The following is a 24,223-nucleotide window of genomic DNA, read 5'->3' on the forward strand; positions in this document are numbered from 1 at the left end:
TGTAGGTGGGCATGCTTGCCTGGATGTGTGTCTGAATGCGAGTGTGTGTGTGTGTCCGGTTCAACCAAGCACTTCACAGCGCTAATGAGGCCAAGGCAGCAGGTTTGATCCTCAAGCAGCCCAGTCAGGACCCGTGAGTGAGTCGGAGGCGGCCACAAGAAGGCTGCGCGCCTCTCGTTCCGAACAGACGGTGTGTTCAGGTGCCACAGGGCACTCAGCTCCAGTCGAGACCAACATGCCATTCCTTCCGGTTGGGGATGACCCCACTGCCTGGCCAGCCGGCCCCCACACTCTTCCTCATCCAAAGCCCAAGATCCAAACTTAGAGGAGGACCCGCATTCCAGACACACGGCCCCCTTCTTGGCTGCGGGCCCCACGCCCTCTGAGAAGGGCAGCTGGAGAAATGGTCCAGCCCTGATCTTGCTCCAGTCTGACTTCCATCCCTCCTGCTGCTGCAGCCCCACTGAACTCCCTGCTTGCTCCTTGGGTCCGGTGAGTGCCCACACCCGCCCTACAGTCAGGAGATTAGCAACCTCTCTCCCTCTCATCCCTTCCCTCTTAAGCATCACAGGACATTTTTTAAATGTCCCAGTTTTGGCATGGAGAATGAGGTCAGCAGGCCCAAGGGGGGACTGCTTGTCGGTGGCAGCTGACAGTCTTCATTTCACCTTGCAGCTCCTTCCTGGTCCAGGTGGGCGTGTCCTAAGCCCAGTTTTACAGGGGTGCTATTGGGGGACACAGAGAGCAGGAAGGGAATTCACCAAATAGCGGTTTCGGTCACAGATGCTGCCAGGCCCATCTCTAACATTTGCAGGGCCTGGAGCAGGAGGACAAATGGGGGCCCACCTGCCCATGTCTAAATATTTAAAAGTTATAAATCGAGGTAGTAAACTGCTAATTAAAATATGTTCTGGGAATTCCCTGGCGGTCCCGTGGTTAGGACTCAGCGCTCTCACTGCCAGGGCCCGGGTCTGATCCCTGGTTGGGGAAGTAAGATCCTGCAAGCTGCGTGGTGCGGCCCAAAAGCAAACCAAATAAAATAAAAAAATAAGTTCTAACCTCCCACCTTGATAAATACACTTTCATAATGTCCTGGAAGACCAGTTTCCAATTTAGATGCCTCTGACTCCTGGGAGTTTTGCAGAACAACTCTGTATAGGGAGAGACAGCTCCACTCCCACCCTGCGCCCCGCCAGCAGCCCCCCCTCCTACTGCCAGCTCCTTTCTACACTGCAAGGGACTCATAGGCATGGAGGTCGACACCCAGCCTCAACTCACATCCTGGTTCCATCTTCATGCCCTGCAAACAGCTGTCCCTTAGCCATCTTCAGGTGTCCTTCAGGTCTAGGGGTGCACACACTAGTGGCATGACCTGCCCTGAGGAGAACAGGCCCAGGGAAGAGGCTTGCATGTGCTGGGAGCAAGCCGGCGACCTTCTGGGCAGGGACCTCCGGAGTCACAGGTATGGCACATGTGGTCTTGAAGGGGATACCCAGGCTCATCCCCTTGGCCCTGCTGACTACTCCTCACCCGACAGGGAGAGGGATGGCAAGAGGAGGGCCAGAGCAGAGACCTTGAAAGCACCCAGCCAGGGTATGGGCCACCCCTCCCTCGCCCAGGTTTAAGGGCGCTCATTAGACCCAGACTTCCCTGGCAGCCTCCAGAACTCGGGCCAGGAACGGGAGCTGTCTTTCCATTGGAGGGCAGCTTGGACAATCCCCAAACAGGACTTTCAGTCACTTGTATTATTTATCTTCCTGGAAAAATTTAGTGCAGCTTGATCCCAACTTGTGGATTTCTGGATGTGGGGAGGGCAGAGAGGTGATGACAATGGGGCTTTTTTTTTTTTTTTTTGGTTGGGTCTCTAAGCCAGTTTGTTCCCCTGAGGCACAGCCCTCCCCAAGTGGGCTGCTGCTGGTCCCCGCCCTGTCTTCTCACCCTGGAGACAAAAAACAGGGTGACTAAGGAGAAGGTGGTGAGGGGACCTGGGCAGCCCAGACAGACCCAGTCAAGATCCAGGGACCAGCAGGGGCTGGGTGGGGGTGGGGGTGAAGGGCACGGCTCTCTCTGGCCAAGTTTAAAAAAGAATTTCCAACCCCACCCCTACCCCTGGCAGATCGGCTTTGCTGTCCTACACAGGAGGGGACACTTGCACTTGTTGAGCCCTCACCAGGCGCCAGGCACTGTGCTAAGCACTCTATGCCCACATTCTCATTTAATCCTTGCAGCCACCCTATGAGGTGGGTTCTATTATTATCCCCATTTTACAGGTGGGGAAGCGAACTCATAGGTGAACTAACTCGCCTAAGGTCACACAGTAGGTAGAGGTGACAGAACCCAAGTCTAAGTGACCCCATAGTCCCCACTCTTTCCACCATAGCACATTGCCTCCCAGAAGCAAGAAGCTGGCACAGAAGCAGAAGGGATGAAGGTCAGATAGGAGAGAGAACTTCCTGACAGTGACAGTGTATGTGGTGAGAGGAGACAATGGAATGGGGAAAGTAGACAGACACAGAAAGCCCCGCCACCTGAGTTGGGTCTTGGTCTGTCTGTTAGCTTGTGATGATCTCTAGAAGGTCCATGGGGTGCTGGCTGGATCCAGACAGAAGCACCCTGACCTCCCTCCGTTCTGCTATCTGGGGTCCTCTGCTCTACCCTAACACAGCAGCTAGGCCCAAAGTCTGACTCTCCTTTGTGGCTCAGAGCTCTAAGCATCCCATCTGAGCTGTCAGCTCAGGACCTCCTTTTCCAGGAAGCCTTCCTCGAGGTCCTAGGAGGCAGGACCCCTTCCCTACAGCCCAAATCCCAACACAGAAGGTGCAAATGCACCCACGTCTACAATAACGCCCACTTCTGTGATCACCTCCCCCATCCGGCTCTGGGACATGGACGCAGAGAAGATCTATTCAGTCCCCAGGCTCTCTGGGTTCCCCAGGCCATCTGGACCAGCCCCTGCTCCCTCTTCCCCTTCACCCCCACACATCTGTTTCCAGGGTGTAAAGAAATGATGCAGGTGCCCTGGGGCACACCAGAAAACCCAGGCTCCAACTCAGGTATGCAGTGTCTCTTACCGCATTTTCCCTCAGAGGCCGTTTGGGTCACCCCATCACCCCCTAAGTGGGAGGAGGGAGTAGGATGCTGCACTGAATGAGGCACGGGGCACTCTGAGTCAGTGAGGTTCCTCACCTGGAGCCCCGCAGTCACCACCCGTAACCTGCTCTCCTCCAGAAAGCTGCGTGCCTCAGGTCCGGCTCTGTCCCTTTCTGTCCCTCACAGCCTGCCTCGGCATCAAGGAACGCCAGCCGTGACCCTCTAAACTTCTCCAGAGTTTAGTCTCACCCGCTACCTAGATGCCCAGCATCAGTGCTCAGAGCCAATAGGGATATCCTCCCTGCCCCTTGGGGTCCCCCAGTTTTGAGGCGAGGGCACAGGACAGGTGGAAGGGGCTGCCTTGTTCTCCCGCACTGCCCTCGAGGTCCTCAGCGTGGACCAGCCTGCGTCGCTGACTTACCTGCGGGGCACAGACGAGCCCGTCGCGGCCACCTGCTCTCACCGCGCTCCGTAGCGCAGCGGCTTCGCGCTTGCCGAGGCGGAGGCGGGGCCGGCGCGGGGGCGGGGCCTGGGGGAGAGGCGGCCGAGCCCCTCCCCGAGTCTCCGCGGGGAGGAGCGGGCCGGTTTATTCAGGTGGGCATAAAGGGGGGGAGCATCCGGGCCACTAGGGAGGCTCTGGAGCTCTAGCTATTCTGAGGGCTGGGATTAGGATTCCTGGGTCCTGAGGACCTCATGAAGTGCCCTCCTTCAGGCAGCCTTACCCAAGTGCCCAGGAGGCAGTGGCTTCACATGAAGACCCCCTCACACGAAGAAGCAAGCCCGGGAACCCCTCCTCGTCTGCGTTCCCCCTTCCATCTGAGCTCAGGAAAGCTCTCCCAGCCTGGCAAGGTGGGTGCGCGATAGGACACGTCCTCTAAAGTCAGGGCCCCCCCATCCAGGGGTCAGCTGTGTAGGGGCTCAGGCCACCGAGGGGACCATTAGGTGCCCAGGTCGTCTTTATCCTCAGTCCATCTCTCTCCCAGCAACACAGCCACACACACACACACACACACCACACGCCACCCCCACCCCTGCCCTCAACACCAGCTCAGGTCCCTCAGCTGTCACTGTTCAGCCCTGGAATGACAGGCATCTGGACTCCGCGCATCCAGCCACACTCAAGGCCATTGAGCTTAGCACCCCTGGGCCCCTGCCCCCCTCCCGCTGCCCCCAGTCGCTAATTTTATTGACCTGTAAAAGGCACGTTGCTGGCAGGAGAGATCACAAGTGAAGGTGAAGTGGGGAGCAGAGGGGCAGAAGAAGGGGCCCCGGGAGGCAGAGATGGGACAGGAGGGAGGAGAAGGGTGACTCCTGGAGCCATGGAGAATAGCAGGAAGAGAGGCCCTAGGAAAGAGGGGTACACTCTCTGGGGGAGTGGAGGCCAAAAAGACTGGTACTGAAATGTCAGCCTTCAATCAGAAGATGAAGAAAGATGCTGGGAGAAGGGAGTGCACATTATTTCCCATCTACCCTTAGGCAGGACCAGGGATGTAGCCAGAGGGAAGGAGGTTAGATGGCAGGAAGGACTGCCATCCTGCTCTCAAATCTCTGCCCTAGCCCCCTCCCTTCCTCTTGAAGGTGACTCCTGCCTGCTGGGCTGCTTACTACAGAAATAGCCCTTTCCCTGAAGAATCAACCTAGATCTTGCCTTTCTTTTTCTTCCTTTCTTGTTAAAACGAGAACAGAAAATTTAGGCCTTTACAACTTCTCCCACCCCCCCATGCCTACCTGAGCCCTACCCCTCAAATCCTGGATCTCAGCCTCTCCTCAGCCCAGGGGAGATGACCTGGGGGTTAGGAGAGGATGGAGAGGGGGGCACTGGGGTATGAGCCTATTATGGGGTGGAGGAGGCAGAAAGGCCTCACATTCTCAGTGGCTCTCAAATTTAGACTTTTGATGCTCTCTCCAAATCAAGGTTACATGATATAGCCATAAAGAGGGGTGTTCAAAAAATTTTTTTTTAAAAAGCTTTGAACATTAGAAATACAGCACAGGGACTTCCCTGGTGGTCCACTGGTTAAGAATCTGCCTTCCAATGCAGGGGACGCAGGTTCGATCTCTGGTCGGGGAACTAAGATCCCACGCGTCACGGGCAGTTAAGCCACAACTAGAGAGAAGCCCACGTGCCACAACTAGAAAGAAACCTGCATGCCGTAACCAAGACCTGACACAGCCAAAACATAAATTAATTAATTAAAACAAAACTAACTAAAAAAAAAGAGAGAAATACAGCACAAAGCAGATTGGTGGATGGGGAAGGGGAAGAGGGTTACATCGGGAGCAAGGAAGTTTTGAGGGTGATGGTGATGTTCATTATCTTGATTGTGGAAGCGCACACATACGTTAAACTTATCAAATTGCACACCATAAATAGGGACAGTTATGTCAATTATACCTCAACACATCTGTTCTAAAAATACCACCCACTTTCTACATGAGTTCTACTTCTTTATTTTTAATTTATGGAGAATCTCAAAGCCTACAAGTGGCCTTGGCAGGGAAGGAATGTTGAAGCCAAGGGAAACTGGCGATGCCTAGTACAGTGGGGCCTCTGCCTCAGTTTCCCCCCACCAGCTCCAGCCATTGCATACGAAGGTGTCTGTGTACGTGTAAGGGGGGTCTGGGATGAGCTGTGGCTCTCCAGCTGCTTCCTCAGTGTGGGAGTCCAAGCCAGCCTGGGTGCCCAGGGTTCCTCTGTGGCTGGTCAGCCGGGAGCCTGGAGCTGGTGACTCGGGAGGGAGGGGCTGGACCCAGGCTCTGCCCAGGAGATGGTGGCTGCTGTGGATTCTCCCGCCCCCTGCAGGCTACAGCAGGCACTGCAGGGATAAGATGGTCAGTCCAGGGAGAAGTCTGCCAGGCTCTGGGCACAGTGCTGCACGTAGTCAAAGTCAGGCACGGTGAAGGGCACGCGGGACCACTTCTTGGACTGGACCCGCCCTTGCGGTGTCTCCAGCAGCAAGCTACGGACTTTGAGTACTGGCAGCTTCACTGACTTGTAGTTCATCTGCAGACCCCAGCCCTGTGGGTGGGACAGAGATGACCAGGTCTGCACCTCTGTCCTCAGACTGGGCTTCTCTCCTCAGGTCGGAGTTCATGAATGCTGGGCCTATGTCTCCCACCTCAGCCTGAGAGCCATCTCCCCCATCACACTGTGGGCTCCCTAAGACAGGGGTGCAACTCCTCAGATTGGGAGCTCCTGGGGCAGGGCTGCCTCCCCCATCCCAGTGAGGGCACCCTGATGGCAGAGGCTGGGCTTCCTCTCTCAGACCGAGGACTTCTCAAGACGTGCTAAGGGCCACGGCCCCAGCACTTACCTCCCCACAGTTCCTGCAGCTAATGACACCTCCAGGCCTCCAGTCCTTGAAGACTCTGTTGATGACCACAGGCTCCTGGGAGACGTTGTAGTAGATCCTGGAGAAGAATGGGCGTGGCCACAGCCCTCATGGACCACACCCCCAACCCCAGCCCCAGATCTCATGCCCTCCTGCCTGCCGAGCCTGCGCCTGGGCCTTGGGCCTTCCTGCCTGTCGAGAGGCTGCCTTCACGGCACCTTCTTCTGCCACGCTCAGACCTCAGCACTACCCACCTGGATGATTTCAACAGTCCCCCAACAGCTCTCCCTGCCCCGTCCTTCCATCCCATTCCATCCTTACTCTCAACCCCACATCATCCTTCCACCAACTGTCAGAGTGACCCTCTACAAATGTACATCTGACCGTGACATTCCCTTGCTCAAAATCCCTCCAAGACTCCTCATTGCCTACAGGACAAAGGCTGAACTTTCAAGCCCGACCTTCACGGTCCTCCACAGGCCAGTCTGTGTTCCTTCAGAATCTCATCCTTCACCATCTCTTCCACTCAAGTCAACCAGAATTATTCCCGTTGCATCATCCCTGCCTCTCCTCATCTCACATTCCAACCCAGTGCATCCTTCAAGACAAGTCCTAGTTGAAATGCTACCTCCTCAAATGAGAGAACCTGTGTGAAGATCCTTGGCATAGCAGGTACCTAATAAATAATGAAGGGATGGAGGATAGGGAAAGTTTACCCTCTAGAGGGTGGAAGATGAGGGGATGGCTCAGGGACAACTAGCCCCTCTTGATGTCTTCAAAGTAGGTAGGACCACCTGGTTGGGGAACCAAGATCCCACATGCTGCGGGGCAATTAGGCCCAGGTGCCGTAACTACTGAGCCCGTGCGCCTCAACTACAGAGCCCCTGTGCTGCAGCTAATGAGCCCACGTGCCACAACTAGAGAGAAGCCCGCGCGCCACAACGAAGAACCCACACACTGCAGCGAAAGATCCTGAGTGCCGCAACTAAGACCCAATGCAGCCAAAAATAAATAAATATTAAAAAACAAAGTAGGTAGGACCAGGGGGCCAGTCTGTGGCCCCTCAGCATTTGGCGTCCTGAATTCCAGCTCTTGCTCAACCACATAGGGGCTGTGGGAGCTTGGGCAAGTCACTTAGCCTGAGCCTCTGTTTCCTCACCTGTAAAGTGGGGTGATGATAAGACCTGTCTACTCAGACTACCGTGAAAATGCATACTTGGTAGTTGTTAAAATGCTCTTTAACCTTCCAAACCCTCAAAGCACTGTCTGGATGGGAGGGGTTCTCCATCTCCCATCATACCCTTCTTCTCTCCCCGCCTCCCATCCCGACAGCCCCTTCTACAGTTCTCACAAGAAGTTGGGGTTCACATTGACGTGGTGGGTACCCTCCACCCTCCGTAGGTCACTCCCATAGCCCACGGGCACCGTGCAGTTGACACAGAGGAGCCGCACGTGCTCTGCCAGGAACTTGTGCTGGTGACTCTCCCGCTGGGCCGCCTGGGCTGCCCGCTTGACCAAGGCTGCCCGCTGCAGAGCCTGGATCTGGGGTGGGAGGGGACATGGGGCACGGTTGGGGCCTGAGAGACCTGACCCCAGGAATGCTCCCAGGGGGACAAAGGGCTCCCAAAGACCTCAGATTATTAGCACCCAGAAGGGACTTCCTCAACCATCCCTGGACTTTTTAGAAGCAGCTCTGTGGAAAAAAATATGGGGTGGAAAAAAATATGAGGAAGGCAAGTCTTTTTGCTGAATCTTTACTCCCTCTTTGGAGGATTTTGTGCAAAGTGGCTTCTTTTAATCTAACATGGGGCATCATTAATAATTATGCTGGGACAACAGGAGTAAATAGGGACCATCCTGAACAAGGCTGGACGATAGTGACCCTGCCTCAGGGGAACTGACTTAAGCCCTGGTTCTGGGCTTATTTTGTGGATGTGTCTGTTTGTTTCCCTGCTGCCTGGTTCCAGAAGGGCTGTAAGGCGGCTCTCACAGATACACAAAATATTTGGTGATGAGGATAAATTCAAAGCCCTGGATAAGGCCTGTTTCCAAGGCATTTTGGAGAACAGCCATTGCCTTCCCTGGAAGCCCCACCCCCAGCCTCTACCTTTCCCTTCATTCAGATCTTCCCCAGGTGGGCCAGGCTAGCCCCCAGAGGAAGGGGGACCAGGGGAGTGTATGTGTGTGGCAGTCAGGGACCTTCTAGGTAGAGTGTCTTCAGTCCCCTTCCCCGTAGGGTACTCAGGCTGCCCACAAACCTTGTCCTGGTACTTGGCCCGGTCCATCTCCTGCACAGCAGCTACTGCCCGTTCCATCAGAGTCTCTAGCGCCTCATTGGTCAGCTCCCGCTTCAGCTCCCGACTACCTTGGGCCGCCACAAATGAGTATACACTTTGGCTGGCCCGGGCACGGCCCCTTGCCTGGGAAAAGAGAAAACAGAGGGGCCTGAGTGGGGCTGGGGTCCCACACAGCATCCTTTGAGGGCTGATTTGGGGAGGGATGCTCTGGGCACCTGGACCATGGAGATCTCATTGGTCAGGAGCCCATAGCGCACCACCACCTTGCACTGGGGGATGTCCAGCCCCTCCTCTGCCACGCTCGTAGCCACCAGGAGGTTCAGGGTACCAGTCCGGAACTTCTGGATCACTTCTTGCTGGTCCCTCTGGGGGGAAGTGGGGGAGGAGAAAGAGGATGGTAAATGAGGTAGGTTGAGGCCTATCTTCCTGCCAGCCCAGCCTCTCCTGGTTTAGCCCTTTTACTCACAATCTTGTCCCCTTTCCCTAGGAACCCTGCGTCCCCACCTCTATCTTCAAGTAGCCCCAGGACCTTGCTCATCTTCCCAGGTACCCATCTAACCCCCGTCTCCCTTAGGAGTCCCTAAAGGTCCCTGCCCCTCTACTCTAGGAGCCCTCATGGACCTATTCTTCTCATGCAAGGGACCCCAGACCCCTGATTCCCTGTCCTGAGGACATCATTCGCCTCTCCCTGCAGATCCCCAAGCCTCTGCCTCTCTTCCCCCAGAGATCTCCAGGTCGGGGGAACCTTCGACACTGGGGATCTCAGTGTCTACCTCTTCCCCCCAGCTCTCTGCCCTCTGCCTGGAGCTAATCAGTCCCCCATTGCTCTGTGCTGAAGATCCTGTCCCTTCCCCTTCCCCACTAGGGAAGCCCCACCCTCAGCGCCTTTCCCCAGAACCCACACCTGGGTCATCGGGATCATCTGAGCGCTCTGGCTGCTGTTCCCAGCCCCAATCAACAGCTGGGGCCTGATGGCCACTGTCTGCAGGCCTGGCTGCTGCTGGAGCCAGAGCAGGAGGGAGTGAGCACTCTGGCGGGTCCGGGTGAAGATGATGCCCTGGGGGCTGTCAGGGCTACTGAACTGCTTCTGCAGGATCTCTTCCAGCACCTCCAGTTTCGGGTTCTCTGGGCCACGAGTTGCCAGGTGGGCCAGCTTATTCTTGTGGTCTGCCAGAAAAGCCCAAAGCAGAAGCGCAGGACTCAGGTCTGGAGGTGGGCAAGGCGTGGGTTGGGCGTGGGGGACTCATGGGGATAAGATTACAGGAGTTTGGGGTCCGGGGGTGCCTGACGACACCTGCTCCTGCCTAATTCCCCTGAACAGCACCAAAAGCACATTTAAGGATACCCTCTGCCTGCCCAGCCTTAGGTCGGGGGCCTACAGTGTAGAATCCTTTGCTCACACACCTCATCCAGTACCCCTCTTCAACCCAGCTACCAGGATGACCCTGGACATTTTCATGCTAATCTTTGCTCCTGGGGTCTGACTCAACTCAGGTCTCTTCAGAAAGATCCCTGCCCTCCAGCCTGTGCTGAGGCCTCCTCTAGCCTTACATTTCATCCTCTGACCACCTCACTTTCCCAGTTTAAAGGTACCACACATCCCAAACCTTCAAGGACCGTCCCAATTAAATGGTTTTTTAAAAATCTCTGTCAAAAACATGAATTCGTTTTTATATCTATGCAAACCTTCACAAATGAGGGCATATTATCTTTTGTCATATCCACGGCCTTGACTTTTGGTTAGAAAATTCGGGCCCCAGTACCCTCGTTGGCACCTTCCCCACCCACGTTGGCACCTCCGTCCTGGCTGGCCTCTGACCTTCAGTTCAGTTGCGAGCCTCACCATCAAACAGCGCCAGCAGCCAGCGCTCGGCACGCAGGATCTGCGTCTTAGTGGTGCGCTCCCTGTCGTAGAAATCCTGCAGAGTGGCCAGGGCATCCACCGCACGGACCGTGTCGTGGATGAGCAGTGCGTCGTTGTAGCGACGCAGGTGAAGCGCGTACACCCGCCGCTCCTGGAGCCCCGCCTCAGCCGCTGAGGGAGGGCAGGGTTCGCAGGGCCTGAGTGGCCACGCCCCTCCAGGGCCCACTTCCGCCTAGACTACGGCCCCCGAAAGGCTCCGCCCAGGCTGGCCCCGCCCCGGCCCGACCCGGCCGCACACCCCTTCCCTAGAACCGCCCCTCGCACCATCCCGGCTCAGCTCCACCACTTGTTGCTCGTAGGTCTGCGTCCCGAAGTCCCGTCTCAACTCGGGCATCTCCAGATGGTCGTGGATTTGGTCCATGAGCTCCTTCAGCATGTCGCCAAACGGATCCTGGACAAGAAGAGTGAGGGTGTGAGGGGTTTCCCACACACATCGGGGGAATGGGCACCCAGAGGGGACGCTGATCTCCGGGTGAAGCTGCGCCGCTACTGCCGGCACATCGGAGCTGGACAGGAGGGAGCCCCCCAGGGAGGCCGGCTGGGGTGTGAAAGGAGTCCTGGCTGGAGGGAGAGGTCGGGGTCCTGCACCCCCGCCCCCGCTCCTGCTACGTCGGAATCCTTGACTTCTGGCCTGAGCACAGTGATGTCTAGTCCTTGTCCAGCCCTGTCATAGCAGACACCAGACAGTGTCTGCACCGCAGGAGAGAGCTTGGAACAGCCTCAGCACAAAGTGGCCCAGCTTTACGGTTTGCAAAGCGTGCCCAGGGTTTTGAGAGATGCCCACGGTGGCATCTGAGTCCAACGAAACAGCAGGCTGAGGGCATGGGCTGTATCTGCCCCATTTCACAAAAAGGGGAAATGGAGGCTGAGACAAAAGCAAATAACCTGAAACCACAGAGCTAGTGAGGGTGGAGTCAGAGCTCAACCCCAGGTGCTCTAACTTCACACCAGACCCCACCCCTTGCCACGGCCCGCCCCCCACGCACCTGGGTGCGTCTGTGGCAGAGGTCGTACTGTTTGCAGGGCTGGCCGCTGTGCTGCAGCTGGGAGCGGTAGTCCCGGGATGACATGATGCGCCACGTGTCCAGGTTGGCACAGAGCTGGGGCAACAGAGAGGGGTTCACTGGAATGGGGGGTTCTGTGGGGACAATGGGCAGAGCTTTGGGGCAGGATGGGCTGAGGCAGGGCCATTGGGAGTGGAGACTCATGTATTCAACAAATAGCTATTGACCTCCTTCTCTATGCCCAGTGCTGTTCTAGTTACCAGGGATACAGAGCATCTTACATTGGAGTTGGGGAGACAGGTGATAAACAAGAGTAACAGAATGAGGGACTTCCCTGGTGGTCCAGTGGTTAAGAATCCGCCTTCCAGTGCAGGGGACACGGGTTCGATCCCTGGCCCCACAACTAAGATCCCACATGCCGCGGGGCAGTTAAGCCTGCACGCCACAACTACTGAGCCCGCGTGCTCTGGAGCCCGTGCCCCAAAACTAGAGACAAGCCTGCCCATTGCAATGAAAGATCCCGCATGCCGCAGCAAAGATCCCGTGTGCCGCAGCTAAGACCTGACACAGCCAAATAAATAAATTAAAATTTAAGGGCTTCCCTGGTGGCACCGTGGTTGAGAGTCCGCCTGCCGATGCAGGGGACGTGGGTTCGTGCCCCAGTCTGGGAGGATCCCACATGCCACGGAGCAGCTAGGCCCGTGAGCCATGGCTGCTGAGCCTGCGCGTCCAGAGCCTGTGCTCTGCAACAGGAGAGGCCATGACAGTGAGAGACTCGCGTACAGCAAAACAAAATAAATAAATAAATAAAAAAAAAGAGTAATAGAATGAGAGAATTTCACGTAGTGTTAACTAGCTCTGAAAAAATAAAACTGGATGATATGAAAGAGTGCAGTGGGACTTCCCTGGTGGCGTTGTGGTTAAGAATCCGCCTGCCAATGCAGGGGACACAGGTTCGATCCCTGGTCCAGGAAGATCCCACTAGTTGCCGCAGAGCAACTAAGCCTATGCATCACAACTACTGAGCCTGCGTGCCACAACTACTGAAGCCCGTGCGCCTAGAGCCCGTGCTCCGCAACAAGAGAAGCCACTGCAAAGAGAAGCCCGCGCACCGCAACGAAAAGTAGCCCTCGCTCACCGGAACTAGAGAAAGCCCATGTGCACCAATGAAGACCCAATGCAGCCAAAAATAAATAATTAAATAAATAATTAAAAAAAAAAAAAGAGTGCAGTGATGATCAGGGAAAACTCCGAAGACGTGACATTTAAGCTGCTCCCTGAATGACAAGAAAGAGCCTGACAAGTAAAGTGCAGGGTAAAGGCATTCAGGGCAGAAGAAATGGCAAGTGCAAAGGTCCTGAGACACGACAAGCCTGCCGTGCTCAAGATACAGAGAGAAGGCCAGAATAGTGGGAGTGAGGGGAAGGGCGCAGGAAATGAGGGTGGGAGGTAGGCAAGGCCTAGGTCACGTGGGACTTTGTAAGCCAGAGTGGACTTGGGAGATAGAATAAGTGCGACAAGAAGTCATTCGAGGCTGGGGCTTAGGTGGGGAAGTGGCTTGAACCCTGCCTGGGGGAGTCTGGAGAGGGCTGATGGGCATGGCGTAAGGCAGGACAGGTTAGGGAGGTTTCTGGTGGGAGGGTCACAGGGGCCAAGCTGACCTGCAGGACGTGGTCAATGGCCCCATTGAGCGTGGAGGCCCCGCCAGTGCCTGGCGAGGCTGTGAGACCCAGCACCTGCGGCAGCGGCTGGGTCCTCCGGAGTTTAAGCTCCAGGTACCGGCTCAGGATGACGTTGTAGACGGTGTCTTTGTGAGTGTGGTGACACTCATCCACCACCAGCAGGGAGAAGGCTGGAGCCACACAAGAGAAGGTTATTACCTAAGTTTGCAAAGCCCTTCCTCCCATAAGCTGTTTCATGTAGTCCCCACAACTCATCTGAGAATTCCTTCCTCCCTTCACGGCTTGCAGCTAGGCCCCAGAGAATGGGCCAGGCAGGGCCGATTTACCTCCATTTTACAGGTTAGTAAACTGAGGCTCAGCTGGGGGAAGGTACTTGCCCAAGACCCTGCACTCTAGCCAGGTCTGTTTCTACTGGGGTGTATGCTGGGGTTTGGTGAATGGGGAACGCCTCATCCCATGAAATGTCCCAACACCTTTACTAGAACAGGAGCCCTGGGGTTGGCAGGCAGGGGGCCTCAGGGGTGCACCCTTTCCCCCTGCCCCCAGCCCTCACCGTTGAGCTCCACATGCTCCCCCTCCTCCAGGCTGGTCAGTGCCTTCTGCAGCAGCTCAGCTGTGCAGATGAGCAGGTCGTGCCTCTGGGCCACGTGGCCAAAGCCAGCTCGTGGCCCCATGTCCCCACTCAGGGTTGTAATGGTCCAGCGTTCGCCCAGCATGCGGCTGAACTCCTCACAATGCTGGGTCACCAGGTGCACCTGGGGGTGGAGAATGAGATGGGGAGAGGAAGCTGGATCAGGGCCTGGGGAATAGGGGGAGTAAGGTGACCCCCAGGACATGGCTGAGTTCTGGAATGGGTGAAAAGACAGGTGAGCTTAGAGACGGTCACAGCCGCTTTGGAGTTCCGGAGGGTCCTGAGAGGCACCCGAGGAGTTGAGACGCCGCTGGGGGGAGGGCAGGACACTCACCCTGTTGACCAACACAACCACCTTGGCTCCGTCTACAGTCTCTAGATGCCTCTTGGCCAAATAAGCAGCTGCCCTGGTCTTCCCGGAGCCCGTGGGCAGCCAAATGATGATATTCTTGCCCTCCAGGGCAGGCATGATCACCTCCCACTGGTAGGGTCGCAGCTCCATTCTGGAAATGGCAGGGAGCTCAGACCACTGTTCCTCCTGGCTCCCTCCCAGGCCCGGCACCCCTCAGAGCCACTCTCCACTCCTGGCCAGCTCAGTCTTGCGTAGGGAACTCCCTGTGCCCCGGACACCATCCAGCTTGAGGGAGAAGGGGGCAGGGCAACGGTGGGACCTACCGGAAACCGATCTGGGCAGGGGAAAGGCTGAGTACCACAGACCACACTTGCCCCGTGCCAGCCCGGGTCTCACCTGCAGCCCTGCCGGCTTAGCCCAGATGCTGCTGGGCTCCGCTGAGCAGGAAATGGAAACTGAAACTGAGGGGAGGAGCCAGCACTGCAGAGATCAACCTAGGAATCTCCCTTCGCTGCCCCACAGAAAAAACTTTGTGCGCTCCAGGGGGCCCGGGTGGGGGGCTATGGTGGGTGAGGGGGGAGTGAGAGGGTGAGGGGTGGAGGGAGGGGGAGAAGTGCTGCTGACAGCAAGGCACCCTCTCTTTCCTCCTGGGTCCTGCTAGCCCCTCCCCCAGGAGTGGAGTCTTCACCTGGACCAGGAGCAGACAGCAGGGAGAAGTGGGGGGCTGCAGCCGGGCAAGCCCCATCGCCCCGGGGGCGCGGGACAGGCATGAGGCTTGCTGAGAAGAACAGCCCCAGCCTGCAGGCAGTATTGGCGGAACAGGGTCAGTCTGCTAAGGCCAGGATTCTACTGAAGAAACAATCACACTGAGAATAAAAACCCCAAAACTTTATTGTTCCCTCCAAGGGATTAATGCCAGGAAATGAATGGTCCCCATGCCCCCCACCCCTGGGGGACAAACAGAACAGTGCAGGGTGAGGCACGGCCCCTCCAGTCCAGGTTGAACTTCCAACCCCTGAAGCCCCCTCACTCAAGCTAAAGTTGGCAATCCTGCCCTTGAGGAAACAGTGACCTGGGCCAGGGCCAGGACTCCAAAACTCCATAGCTTGGGGGAGTGTGTGTGTGTGTGTGTGTGTGTCTGTGTGTGTGTGTGTGTGTGTGTGTGTGTGTGTGTGTGTGTGTGTGTGTGTGTGTTGGGGGTGGGGGTGGGGAGAAGGGGGGATCAGGCAGGACTGGGGGCCACCAGGGCTGGACAGGGTTCATCCTCTGGCCACCAGCCACTCTTAGAGGGGCTGAACCCCAGACCTGAGAGACCCCTTCCCGAGGTCAGACACAATGAAGGGTGGGACAGAGCTGCAGGCTTGGGGGTGTCCCAGGGCCCTGAAACGGCTGCAGGATCAGGGGCTGGAGGGCCCCTGGCTGGAGTGTCTCAAACTGAGGCAGACCCGGGCACAAGGGCACCCCAGGGATTAGATCAGAAGCCGAGGTGGAGGCATTCCAGGTTGAGGCCGAGGTCCAAAGCCAGACTACTTGTCAATGAGCCCGCCCTCCTTGAGCTTGAAGTAAAAGAACTTCTCCAGGGCGCTGGCGCAGCGGCAGTACTCGCTGTCCGGGGGGTTGTACTCGCGGCAGTTAGCGATGACCCGCTGCAGGTCAGCTACAAAGAGCTTCCGGGTCACATAGTAGCGGCTGCGCAGCCTCTCCGTCATGGTCTTCAGGTCTGGGCAGCAGGAGAGAAGGGCACTGTTTTCAGAGGCTGCACGGCCCAGGGAGCCGGAGCAGGTGTGGGAGGAAGGAGTTGGAACGGGGGGTCCTCACCGATGGGGAAGCGGATGACCTCGTAGTAGTCTGGGGCCTCCGACTTCTTCACGGGCTCCATGAAGGGCCAGGCACTGGGGTGGGACTGCAGAGGAGAGCCGGGCTGAGGCCAGGCCCACTGTGCCCCCGCCCAGCTCGAGACAGCCACCCCCCACCCTGGGTCAGAAAGCCGCAGCCATTGGCACAGGGACCCCCAGAAGGGAGCCTGGTCTCCCGACCTTGATCTGGGCCAGCAGGTTTTTGAGGGTCGTGTAGAGCTGGTCTGGGTCCTTCAGCTCCTTCCTGGGGCAAGACAGGCCGAGTCTGAGGCTCCTGGGCCTTCTGCCTCCCCCTCCTTCCTCCCTTCCCTCCACACAACACTCACCCCTTCTCCTTCCCCAGCGGCTTCCAGCCCGTCTCTCCTGCAAAGTGGGGAGTGGGGAGAACACCCCTAAGAATGCCTGTCTACACCCCAAGCAGTACACCCCCTCCCCAGCCAAGACCCCTGCTCACGAATGCCGGGGACGCTCTCCACAGGGATCTGCCTCACACCCTCCTTGAAGCAACTGAGCCCGGGGTAGACCTTTCGGATCTGTGCCTGTTTGCGCTCAATCAGCTTCTTGATGATCTGAGGGAAGGAAGGGTCTGAGGGGCCAACCCAGCTCCAGCAACCACCCTCCCAGGCCACAGTCAGGCCCCCCTAATTTCCCCTAAGAGGCAGAGCAAGAACCAAGACCCTGGCCCATCCTTCTTCATGTGCGTGCGCACATGCGTGTACACGTGGTACACATCCACACGTGTTCACCCTCAAGTGCACGTTCATGAAAAGCCCCATGGAGACGTGCGCGTGTGTGTGAGTACACGCACACACACGCACACACACCTCCTTCTGCTTCTTGATGATGTGGGACAGCTCCGTGTAGGGAATTCGCGGGTTCAGCTCACACTCCATCAGTGTCGCGCCCTCATAGTCCTTAATGTAGCCCAAGTAGCGGCTCTTGGGCACCTTGATGTCCTTGGAGAAGCCCTAAGGCGTGGAGAGTTACGGCCAATCCATCAGCAAGCCTTTTCCAACCTGAATCTGTCCCTGGCATGTTTCCAGGCTGGCTACCCACCCCCCGACTCACCCCCAGAACCTCCCAGCTCCCCCAGCCTGCCCAACTGCCCTAGAGAACCCTATCCTTCCCTGGAGCAGCAGCAGGAGGGAGGAATACAGGCGTGAAGGACTCCCCCGCAGGTGTGGGATGGAACAGGGGAGACGAAGGACTCCTACTCCATCCACATTGGGGATGAGACAGAATGACCCCTGTCCCCAGGCAGTGGGCAAACGGGGTGAGGTGAGGGTCACCTGCTTTTTGAAGTAGCCAATGGCGTACTCGTCGGCGTAGGTGAGGAAGTAGAGAATGTTGTGTTTGATGTGATACTCCTTCAGGTGGTTCATCAGGTGAGTCCCATAGCCCTGCAGGGGAAGGGGGCAGGGCTTTTCAGGGGGCAGGGGGCAGGCCTGTGGCTAGAGAGGTCTCAGGAGGGCAGGGAGGGGAGGGCAGGGACAGGAGGGAGCAGACTGGAAAGGAGGTGGGAATAGCCAGGGGATCCAAGTCAGGTAGGAGGAAAGGCGACTGGCAGAGGAAGGGGAGTTTATGGGGAGAAAAGCGAAGGATGCTGGATTTCTAAGAGCTTACTCTGGAACAGGTGGGGTGCTTGGTTCTTTACAGAGTAATCCTCAAGTTAACCCATGAAACAGCTATCGTTACCTCCATTTTACAGAAAAACACCTGAAACTCAGCTATGTTAGGAAATGTGTCCAAGTCAGGTGGCCAGCTATGGCAGGGAGGGCCTGCACCTAAACCCAACCAGGAAGCTGTGGTCCTCAGGCAGCTAGTTCCCAGTCCCTGGGCCTCAGAATTGGAGGAAAGGGGAGGGGGAATCACAAGGGCCCCACTCATCACAATATCTGAACCCCAAACAGACTGTCTTCCACACACGTCAGGACCAAAGAGGCACCATGCAGATATGGGTTATGTAAAACAGGACAACGGTGGAAGTGTCTGTCAGCCCAGTGGTTAGGACCCCAAACTTTCACTGCAGAGGGCGCGGGTTTGATCCCGGGGAAATAAAATCCTGCAAGCTGCACAGCAAGGCCAAAAATAAATAAAGTGGCTGCATCATTTTACAAAGTAAATAAATAAAAACAAAACAGGACAAGGGACTTGCCCGGTGGTCCAGTGGCTAAGACTCCACGCTCCCAATGCAGGGGGCCCGGGTTTGATCCCTGGTCAGGGAACTAGATCCCACATGCCGCAACTAAGAGTTCACATGCCACAACGAAGATCCTGCGTGCTTCAACTAAGACCCGACACAGCCAAATAAACAATAAATAAATAAACATTTTTTAAAAAGAGTATTAAAAAATAAATAAATAACAAAAAAATTGGGCTTCCCTGATGGTGCAGTGGTTAAGAATCCACCTGCCAACGCAGGGGACATGGGTTCGAGCCCTGGTCTGGGAAGATCCCACATGCCATGGAGCAACTAAGCCCGTGCGCCACAACTACTGAAGCCCGCACGCCTAGAGCCCGTGCTCCGCAATAAGGGAAGCCACGGCAATGAGGACCCTGTGCACCACAATGCAGAGTAGCCGCCGCTCGCCGCAACCAGAGAAAGCCCGCGCGCACCAACGAAGACCCAACACAGCCAAAAATAAAATAAGTAAAATAAATGTATAATAAATAAATAAATAAATAAATAAAACAGGACAACCCTGGACCTTACTAGTGGGTCTACTGTAACAATTAAAGGACAGAAACCAGGACTACCACCCAGCACAGGTGCTGTTATAAAAGTTAACTCCCCGACATACGTGAACATTCTTGTGACGAAAGAAATACAGATCCGTTTAAAAGTGTTACTGTAAATCTGAAGAGTTCTCATTACAAAGAAAAAGCATTTTTTTCCTATTCCTTTAATTTTGTAACTATATGAGATAACGGATGTTCACTAAACTTACTGTGGTCATCATTTCACGACGTATGTAAGTCAAATCATCAGGCTGTACACCTTAAACTTACACAGTCCTACATGTCAGTTATATCTCAATAAAACTAGAAGAAAACAAAATAAAAGTGTTACTGATTCTGGCGTACCATATGTCAACAAGTGTTTCCTTAATCCAGTCATCAAAGTACAACTGCCACCTTGTGGGGGTGTGAAGAACTGTCTGGCCACTAAAAGAAGGGTTGGGGGCAGCTGTGTCACTATTGTGTTGCTCTGACCTCGTCCAGAGCAGAAGCAGGGGGTGGGATGGAGCTGGGACCAGGGGCATGGACTCACCTTGACCTGCTCATTTGAGGTGACAGCGCAGAAAACAATCTCCGTGAAGCCCTGGGTGGGAAACATGCGGAAGCAGATCCCACCAATGACCCGCCCGTCCTTGATCAAGGCCAGAGTCTTGTGCTTCCTGAGGGGAGAGGGGTCAGGTCACAGGCCCTACCTGTCCCCCAAATGCTCCCCAGGAGCCCACAACCACCCCGGAGGCCTGAGCTGTACACGGTGCTGGGAACTAAGGAGCAAGAATCGCCCAGGGTTGGAGGAGGAGGCCTGGGGAGCAGTGGGGAGGCCAAGGAGGAGGTGCCCGGGTGTGGTGGCCTGGGGCTGGGCTCTCCTGGGGACATACGGGTCAAAGACGAGACGGGCGATGTACTCCTTGGGCATGCGTGGCAGCTGGTGGGAGAAGACGTTCTGCAGCCCTACGAGCCACAGCAACACCCGCCGGTTGGCCTTGGGTGTGAGCGAGTTGCCGATGACGTGGAACTCGATGATGCCGCGGCGCTCCTCCAGGCGGGCAGTCTCATCCCGGGCGGCGTTGGCCGACAGCAAGCTCGTCTGGGCACCAGAGCAGGGGTGTTGAGCTGGGGTCTCAGGTGGTGAGCCACCACCCCACCCCCAGCACAACTGGCCCGTAAGCTGGGCTGCCCACCTCAGGCCCCAGCATGGCCGCGGGATCCGTGATGGTGAGCATGACCTCATTGACGAGCTCCATGGGGATGTCGCCCATCACACGGAGCCGTTTGGCATCCTCCAGGGTCAGGTTCTCTGGGAGCTTCCTCTTCTCACCTGCTGAGGAAGCTGGCAAAGTCTCCCAGGGACAGCAAGAGGGGCCGGGGGAGGGGTGAATGAGGGGTAGAGGTCAGGGGTCAAGCACCCACCTGGCATGGGCTCAGCCCCTCCGGAATCCAGGCTCAAGGAGCTGTTGCTGCCCCCAGCCATGGTGGGACTGAAGATGGGGGCGCTGGGAACAACCGCAGCGCTGACTGTAGCTGAGAGAGAGACGAAAAAATCAGGGGATGGAGGTTGAAGGTGCTGGTGTGTCCCTCTAAGGGATCCAGGCTTTCCCACCCCCAGCTGAGCCCTCCTGTACTTCCCCACTGCTGCCATTCGCAGCCCCTCCTCCACTGCGGGGCTAAGGTCAGCCAGGAGGGCCAAGCAGAAAGCCTACTGTGTGTGGCACATACCCGGCCGGGGCACCAGCTGGGTTCCCTCTGAGGGCGGCATGGTGAAGCCCGACTCCCAGATTGGAGAGTTTGCCCCGTAGATCTCCTCCTCCAGCATAGACAGGAATCTGGGGGGAGGGTAGAGTCTGTCCCACAGCTCTGTCCTCCAACCGAGGGAGCAGCCTGGGCCAGACACGGGAAGGCCTGGAGGCTGCCCTCAGGGAACTGGGAGACAGAGACAGCCTCTGCCTTCAGACGAGGAAGAGGCACAGCTCCCTGTCTTCTGGGAGCCCCCCGTTGAAGGTAGGAGGACAGGATGATCCAGAACAGAGACTAGAAGCCCAGTATGCCACGGTGAACAGCACAGGGAGACAGGGTCTGAACCAAAGCCATCCTGTGCTGTGTGCCAGGCGGGGCACCCAGTCACCCTGGGCCTCAGTATCAAAATGTGATTCCACCTTCTCCTGCCGCCTCTTACTGCCACCTGGTGGCAAGAGAAGCACATGAGGGCCTGCATTAGTTGGGAAAGGCTTCTTGAACTGGGTGGCTGTAAGCCAGCTTTAAAATGAAGAGATGGTGTGGCAGAACAGAGAAAAATCTTACAGAAAGGGCTAGGACAGGGGTGAAGAGCAGTTTCACCTCAAGTGTAAGCTCTTGAGGAGTGCTGTGGTGAGAAGGATTCTGAGCTGCGTCCACACCCCATGGGAAACAGTTAGTCATGTCTACCAGGGGCGTGGGCAGTGTTAGCACTCGGGCCATGTACCTGTCATCCCCAGACTAGTACAGGAAAAGGCAAGGAGCTAGCAAATTATATCTGGGCCTTGGGCAAGTCTCCCAGGTAGAGGCCCAGATCCATCCCAGAAGATTCATGGAGTGAGAGGAAGGACCAATCCAGGAAGTCCTCCTGGAAAACAGGGGACCACAGGGAGGATGTGAACGTGGTGCAAGATCCTGACAGGCCAGAATAAGCCTTACTTGGGGAAGTGGGTGAGGATGAGGGTCCTCTTCTCGGGCACCAGCTTGTCCTTCTCCACCCGGAACTTCTCCAGCAGCTGTCGCCGGGTAACGGTGAAGATGGAGCGGAGAAGGCTCCGCCCAAAGACGTGAGTGGTCTCGTACCGGGGAAGGCTATCGCAGCTCTGGGGCACGTGGCAGTAACAGAGCCATCTGCAGAGCAGATGAGGAGCAGGGAGGTGGTAAATGAAAGCCCAGGCTGGGCCTACAAGCCTCCCCCATGCTGTCCCTGGCTGGACCTACCTGGTATAATTGACCTTGTAGGTAGCCACGTCCTCGGCCTGAGACCTCTGCCGAAATTGGGCAGGCGTCTCAAGCTTCCAGTAGTTAAGGCAGAGCAGGAACATCTTCGAGAGCTCGAACATTGTCTGCCGCTCCCGGGGAGCCAGATGACTAAACTTGTACTGCACAAAGTTCAGCACACCCTGAGAAGGGGAGGTAGGTAGGGGACAAAACGGGAGGAGGTGTGGGCAGCCAGCAGGGCCTTCTTATTCAAAAGTAGGTGCTTCCTGAGGGCAGGGGGCTCTCTGCGGCTTTTGCTCTGGAGCTGTCTGTGAGGAGAAATTATACTCCCTCCCACCTCCATGCCCACCTGAGGTTAGCCCAAAGCATCCTCCTTTCTCTGAACCTCTCCCCTGTTCTCAGCTTGGGCGGCGGGGGCGGGGGGGGGAATGGATAACACAGCCTCCCCACTCCTCCAAGATGCCCCCAATCCTCTTACCACCTGCCTCATCCCACCTGCTCAATATTAGGCTTCTCAAATGGGGGGCTGCCCAGGGACCCCTCCACCACGGGCCGAGTCATCTGCAGGATGCATTTCCGCAGGAGCTGGAAGAAGAGGAGGGAGGAGTAGAGGTCAGCGGAATACAGAGCTGCAGGGCCCCCAGCCTCCCTCCTTCGCCCACGCACACTCACTTGGAAGAAGCTCACCTTGAAGAGGTAGAAATAGACCTGCTTGGTGTCCGTATCCTCCTCCTTGTGAACAGACATGAACAGATTCTCCACGTCCACCACCATCCCCAAGAGTCGGTTAATCTCATCCTCTGACACATTCTCCAGGTGGGACACGTGGTCGGCTGTACGGATAAATGGCAGTTGGGAAAAAGAAACAGAAAAAATCAACAGGGCTTCCTACTCCTTTTTATCGCCAGCCAAGACACACCCTCAGTCCCTCCAATCAGCGTGACCGGCAACGAGACTGACCGCTCCTATCTGGGTGGCCTCTTGTCTCTTCTGGCTGGCAGATTTCCTTTCTCCTCCCCTGGGGCATACACGCTCCCAGACCAATTCCTCTTTAGGAGGCATCTTCGGTCTTTCAGAGATGCAACTATGTGGCATTAAGTCATCCTGTCCAAGTAGGACCCGGCACCTCCACCCCCACCCCCAGCTCCAAGGGCACTACCTGCCTTACCCAAGGGGTGCTCACAGCTGCGGCACAGCTCGCTCAGGTTGGCAGCTGGCTGCTGCAGGTCCATGCGGGGTGCAGTGGGGGGCTTGGGGTTTTTCCAGCCATTACACTTGCAGGTTTCATTGGCCTGGAGGCAGAAGAATCCGTCAATAACCCTGTAACCCGGGGTGAGAAGCCGTTCCCCAGCCAGAACTTTGCCCCCATTCCCACCCAAGTCCTAGGATGCCCCAAACCCCGCCCCCTCTCACCCCAGGCCCCGCCCCCACCTTGCAAGCCGAGAAGACCCCTAGCTTCTCAAGCTTCTTGGCGCGCGGCAGCCCCCGGACTTGCGCCTTCCTCTGGCTGGCGCGCTGCTGCTGGCTCAGGCCAGGTCGAGCCGGATCACCCCCGCTCCCGGTACCCCCACTTCCTACCCCGGGCCCCCCGGTCCCTGTGCTCCCGGCTGGGGCTGTAGCTGGGGCTGGGGCTGATGCCGGAGTGGGAGCCGGAGTCGGGGCCGAAGCCGGGCTGAGGGTAGGAGTCGGAGTTGGGGCGGGGGCTGGGGACTGAAGAGGACGGGGCTGCGCGGCCGGGGCCGGGGTCGAGGCCTGGGAAGGTTCCGTCATGGCCTCCCCGCAGCGGAGCGCGGCGCAGCGCGGCGCGGCGCTCCCAGCCCTAGGGCCGCATGGGCAACAGGCGTTCAGTGCGCAGGCGTCCATGCCCCGGAGCATGATGGGAATTGTAGTCTTTCACGGTCGCTCCCTTTGCCTCCAGCTTCCAGGCTTTTCTGTCCTGTCTGTTGATGTCGGCCAGACAAGTGAGGCCCGAGCGAGCACCCCAGATTGACTCCTCCTCACTTGTAATCTCTACTGAAGGCTTCCGAGATAGTAAAGATTGCTGCTCTTGGGACAAGGAGAAGTACCCCAGAACACAGGCTTCTGTTTGGGGAATCACCTCCCAAGCCCAAGGGTGAAAATGCAGGCCTGGGGCCTGGAGTCGAGTTGGCTTCTTGCGCATCTCCCTCCTGCCCCCACCCTGGCCCTATCCCACACGTCTCGGGACACAGAGTTGCACCCAGCGTGGCGATTTAGCAGCAGTTCTATTTCTTGACCAGTTAAGTGGTTACACGGGTGTGTTCTCTTTGCGCACTTTTCTCTGCGTACATTATACTTCAACAAAAAGGATTTATTTTATAAGCACTGAGCGCCACAGTAATGGCCGTG

General features: G+C 56.8%; 2 protein-coding genes across 10 annotated transcripts; both read right to left on the reverse strand.

Moving 5' to 3' along the window:
• Positions 1–5,505: 5,505 nt before the first annotated feature.
• Positions 5,506–15,133, reverse strand: DHX58 (DExH-box helicase 58). 6 transcript variants are annotated; one of them, XM_033848510.2, is made up of 13 exons: positions 15,001–15,133; positions 14,295–14,463; positions 13,883–14,084; positions 13,309–13,499; positions 11,630–11,743; positions 10,908–11,034; positions 10,563–10,754; positions 9,624–9,886; positions 8,935–9,084; positions 8,681–8,842; positions 7,774–7,964; positions 6,405–6,501; positions 5,506–6,109 (listed from the first exon to the last, which is right to left on the reverse strand). In XM_033848510.2, the coding sequence occupies exons 2-13, from the start codon at positions 14,460–14,462 to the stop codon at positions 5,924–5,926; spliced, it is 2,043 nt and encodes a 680-aa protein (XP_033704401.1). In that variant the 5' UTR covers position 14,463; positions 15,001–15,133; the 3' UTR covers positions 5,506–5,923. The 6 variants fall into 6 exon arrangements, with proteins under 6 accessions (XP_033704401.1, XP_033704402.1, XP_033704400.1 ...); XM_033848511.2 differs by lacking the exon at positions 15,001–15,133 and adding an exon at positions 14,709–14,850; XM_033848509.2 differs by lacking the exon at positions 15,001–15,133 and adding an exon at positions 14,636–14,768.
• A 46-nt stretch (positions 15,134–15,179) lies between these two features.
• On the reverse strand, positions 15,180–23,691 carry KAT2A (lysine acetyltransferase 2A). 4 transcript variants are annotated; one of them, XM_033848506.2, is made up of 18 exons: positions 23,288–23,691; positions 23,025–23,148; positions 22,529–22,689; positions 22,352–22,441; positions 21,857–22,038; positions 21,575–21,766; positions 20,621–20,727; positions 20,315–20,425; positions 20,086–20,222; positions 19,783–19,991; positions 19,440–19,566; positions 17,458–17,568; positions 16,993–17,136; positions 16,623–16,737; positions 16,495–16,531; positions 16,349–16,412; positions 16,131–16,215; positions 15,180–16,032 (listed from the first exon to the last, which is right to left on the reverse strand). In XM_033848506.2, the coding sequence occupies exons 1-18, from the start codon at positions 23,624–23,626 to the stop codon at positions 15,839–15,841; spliced, it is 2,529 nt and encodes an 842-aa protein (XP_033704397.1). In that variant the 5' UTR covers positions 23,627–23,691; the 3' UTR covers positions 15,180–15,838. The 4 variants fall into 4 exon arrangements, with proteins under 4 accessions (XP_033704397.1, XP_033704396.1, XP_033704399.1 ...); XM_033848505.2 differs by having other exon boundaries at positions 20,086–20,225; XM_033848508.2 differs by having other exon boundaries at positions 22,544–22,689; positions 23,288–23,689.
• Between the last annotated feature and the right edge of the window lie 532 nt (positions 23,692–24,223).

This window comes from Tursiops truncatus, chromosome 20, assembly GCF_011762595.2.
Source record: "Tursiops truncatus isolate mTurTru1 chromosome 20, mTurTru1.mat.Y, whole genome shotgun sequence".
NCBI classification, from domain to species: Eukaryota; Metazoa; Chordata; class Mammalia; order Artiodactyla; family Delphinidae; genus Tursiops; species Tursiops truncatus.

Excerpts from the sequence above, each read along its gene's own strand:
- DHX58 (XM_033848510.2), bottom strand. The coding sequence starts at position 14,462 with ATGGAGCTGCGACCCTACCAGTGGGAGGTGATCATGCCTGCCCTGGAG. Across the intron at positions 13,500-13,882 it reads GGAGCATGTGGAGCTCAACG|CCTTCTCCCTGCTGGTGGTG; the intron begins GTGAGGGCTGGG and ends GTGTGGCTCCAG. Across the intron at positions 10,755-10,907 it reads GGTGGAGCTGAGCCGGGATG|CGGCTGAGGCGGGGCTCCAG; the intron begins GTGCGAGGGGCG and ends GCCCTCCCTCAG.
- KAT2A (XM_033848505.2), bottom strand. The coding sequence starts at position 23,626 with ATGACGGAACCTTCCCAGGCCTCGACCCCGGCCCCGGCCGCGCAGCCC. Across the intron at positions 19,567-19,782 it reads GCCCGTCTCGTCTTTGACCC|GAAGCACAAGACTCTGGCCT; the intron begins GTATGTCCCCAG and ends CTCTCCCCTCAG. Across the intron at positions 17,137-17,457 it reads TTGGCTACTTCAAAAAGCAG|GGCTTCTCCAAGGACATCAA; the intron begins GTGACCCTCACC and ends TCCACGCCTTAG.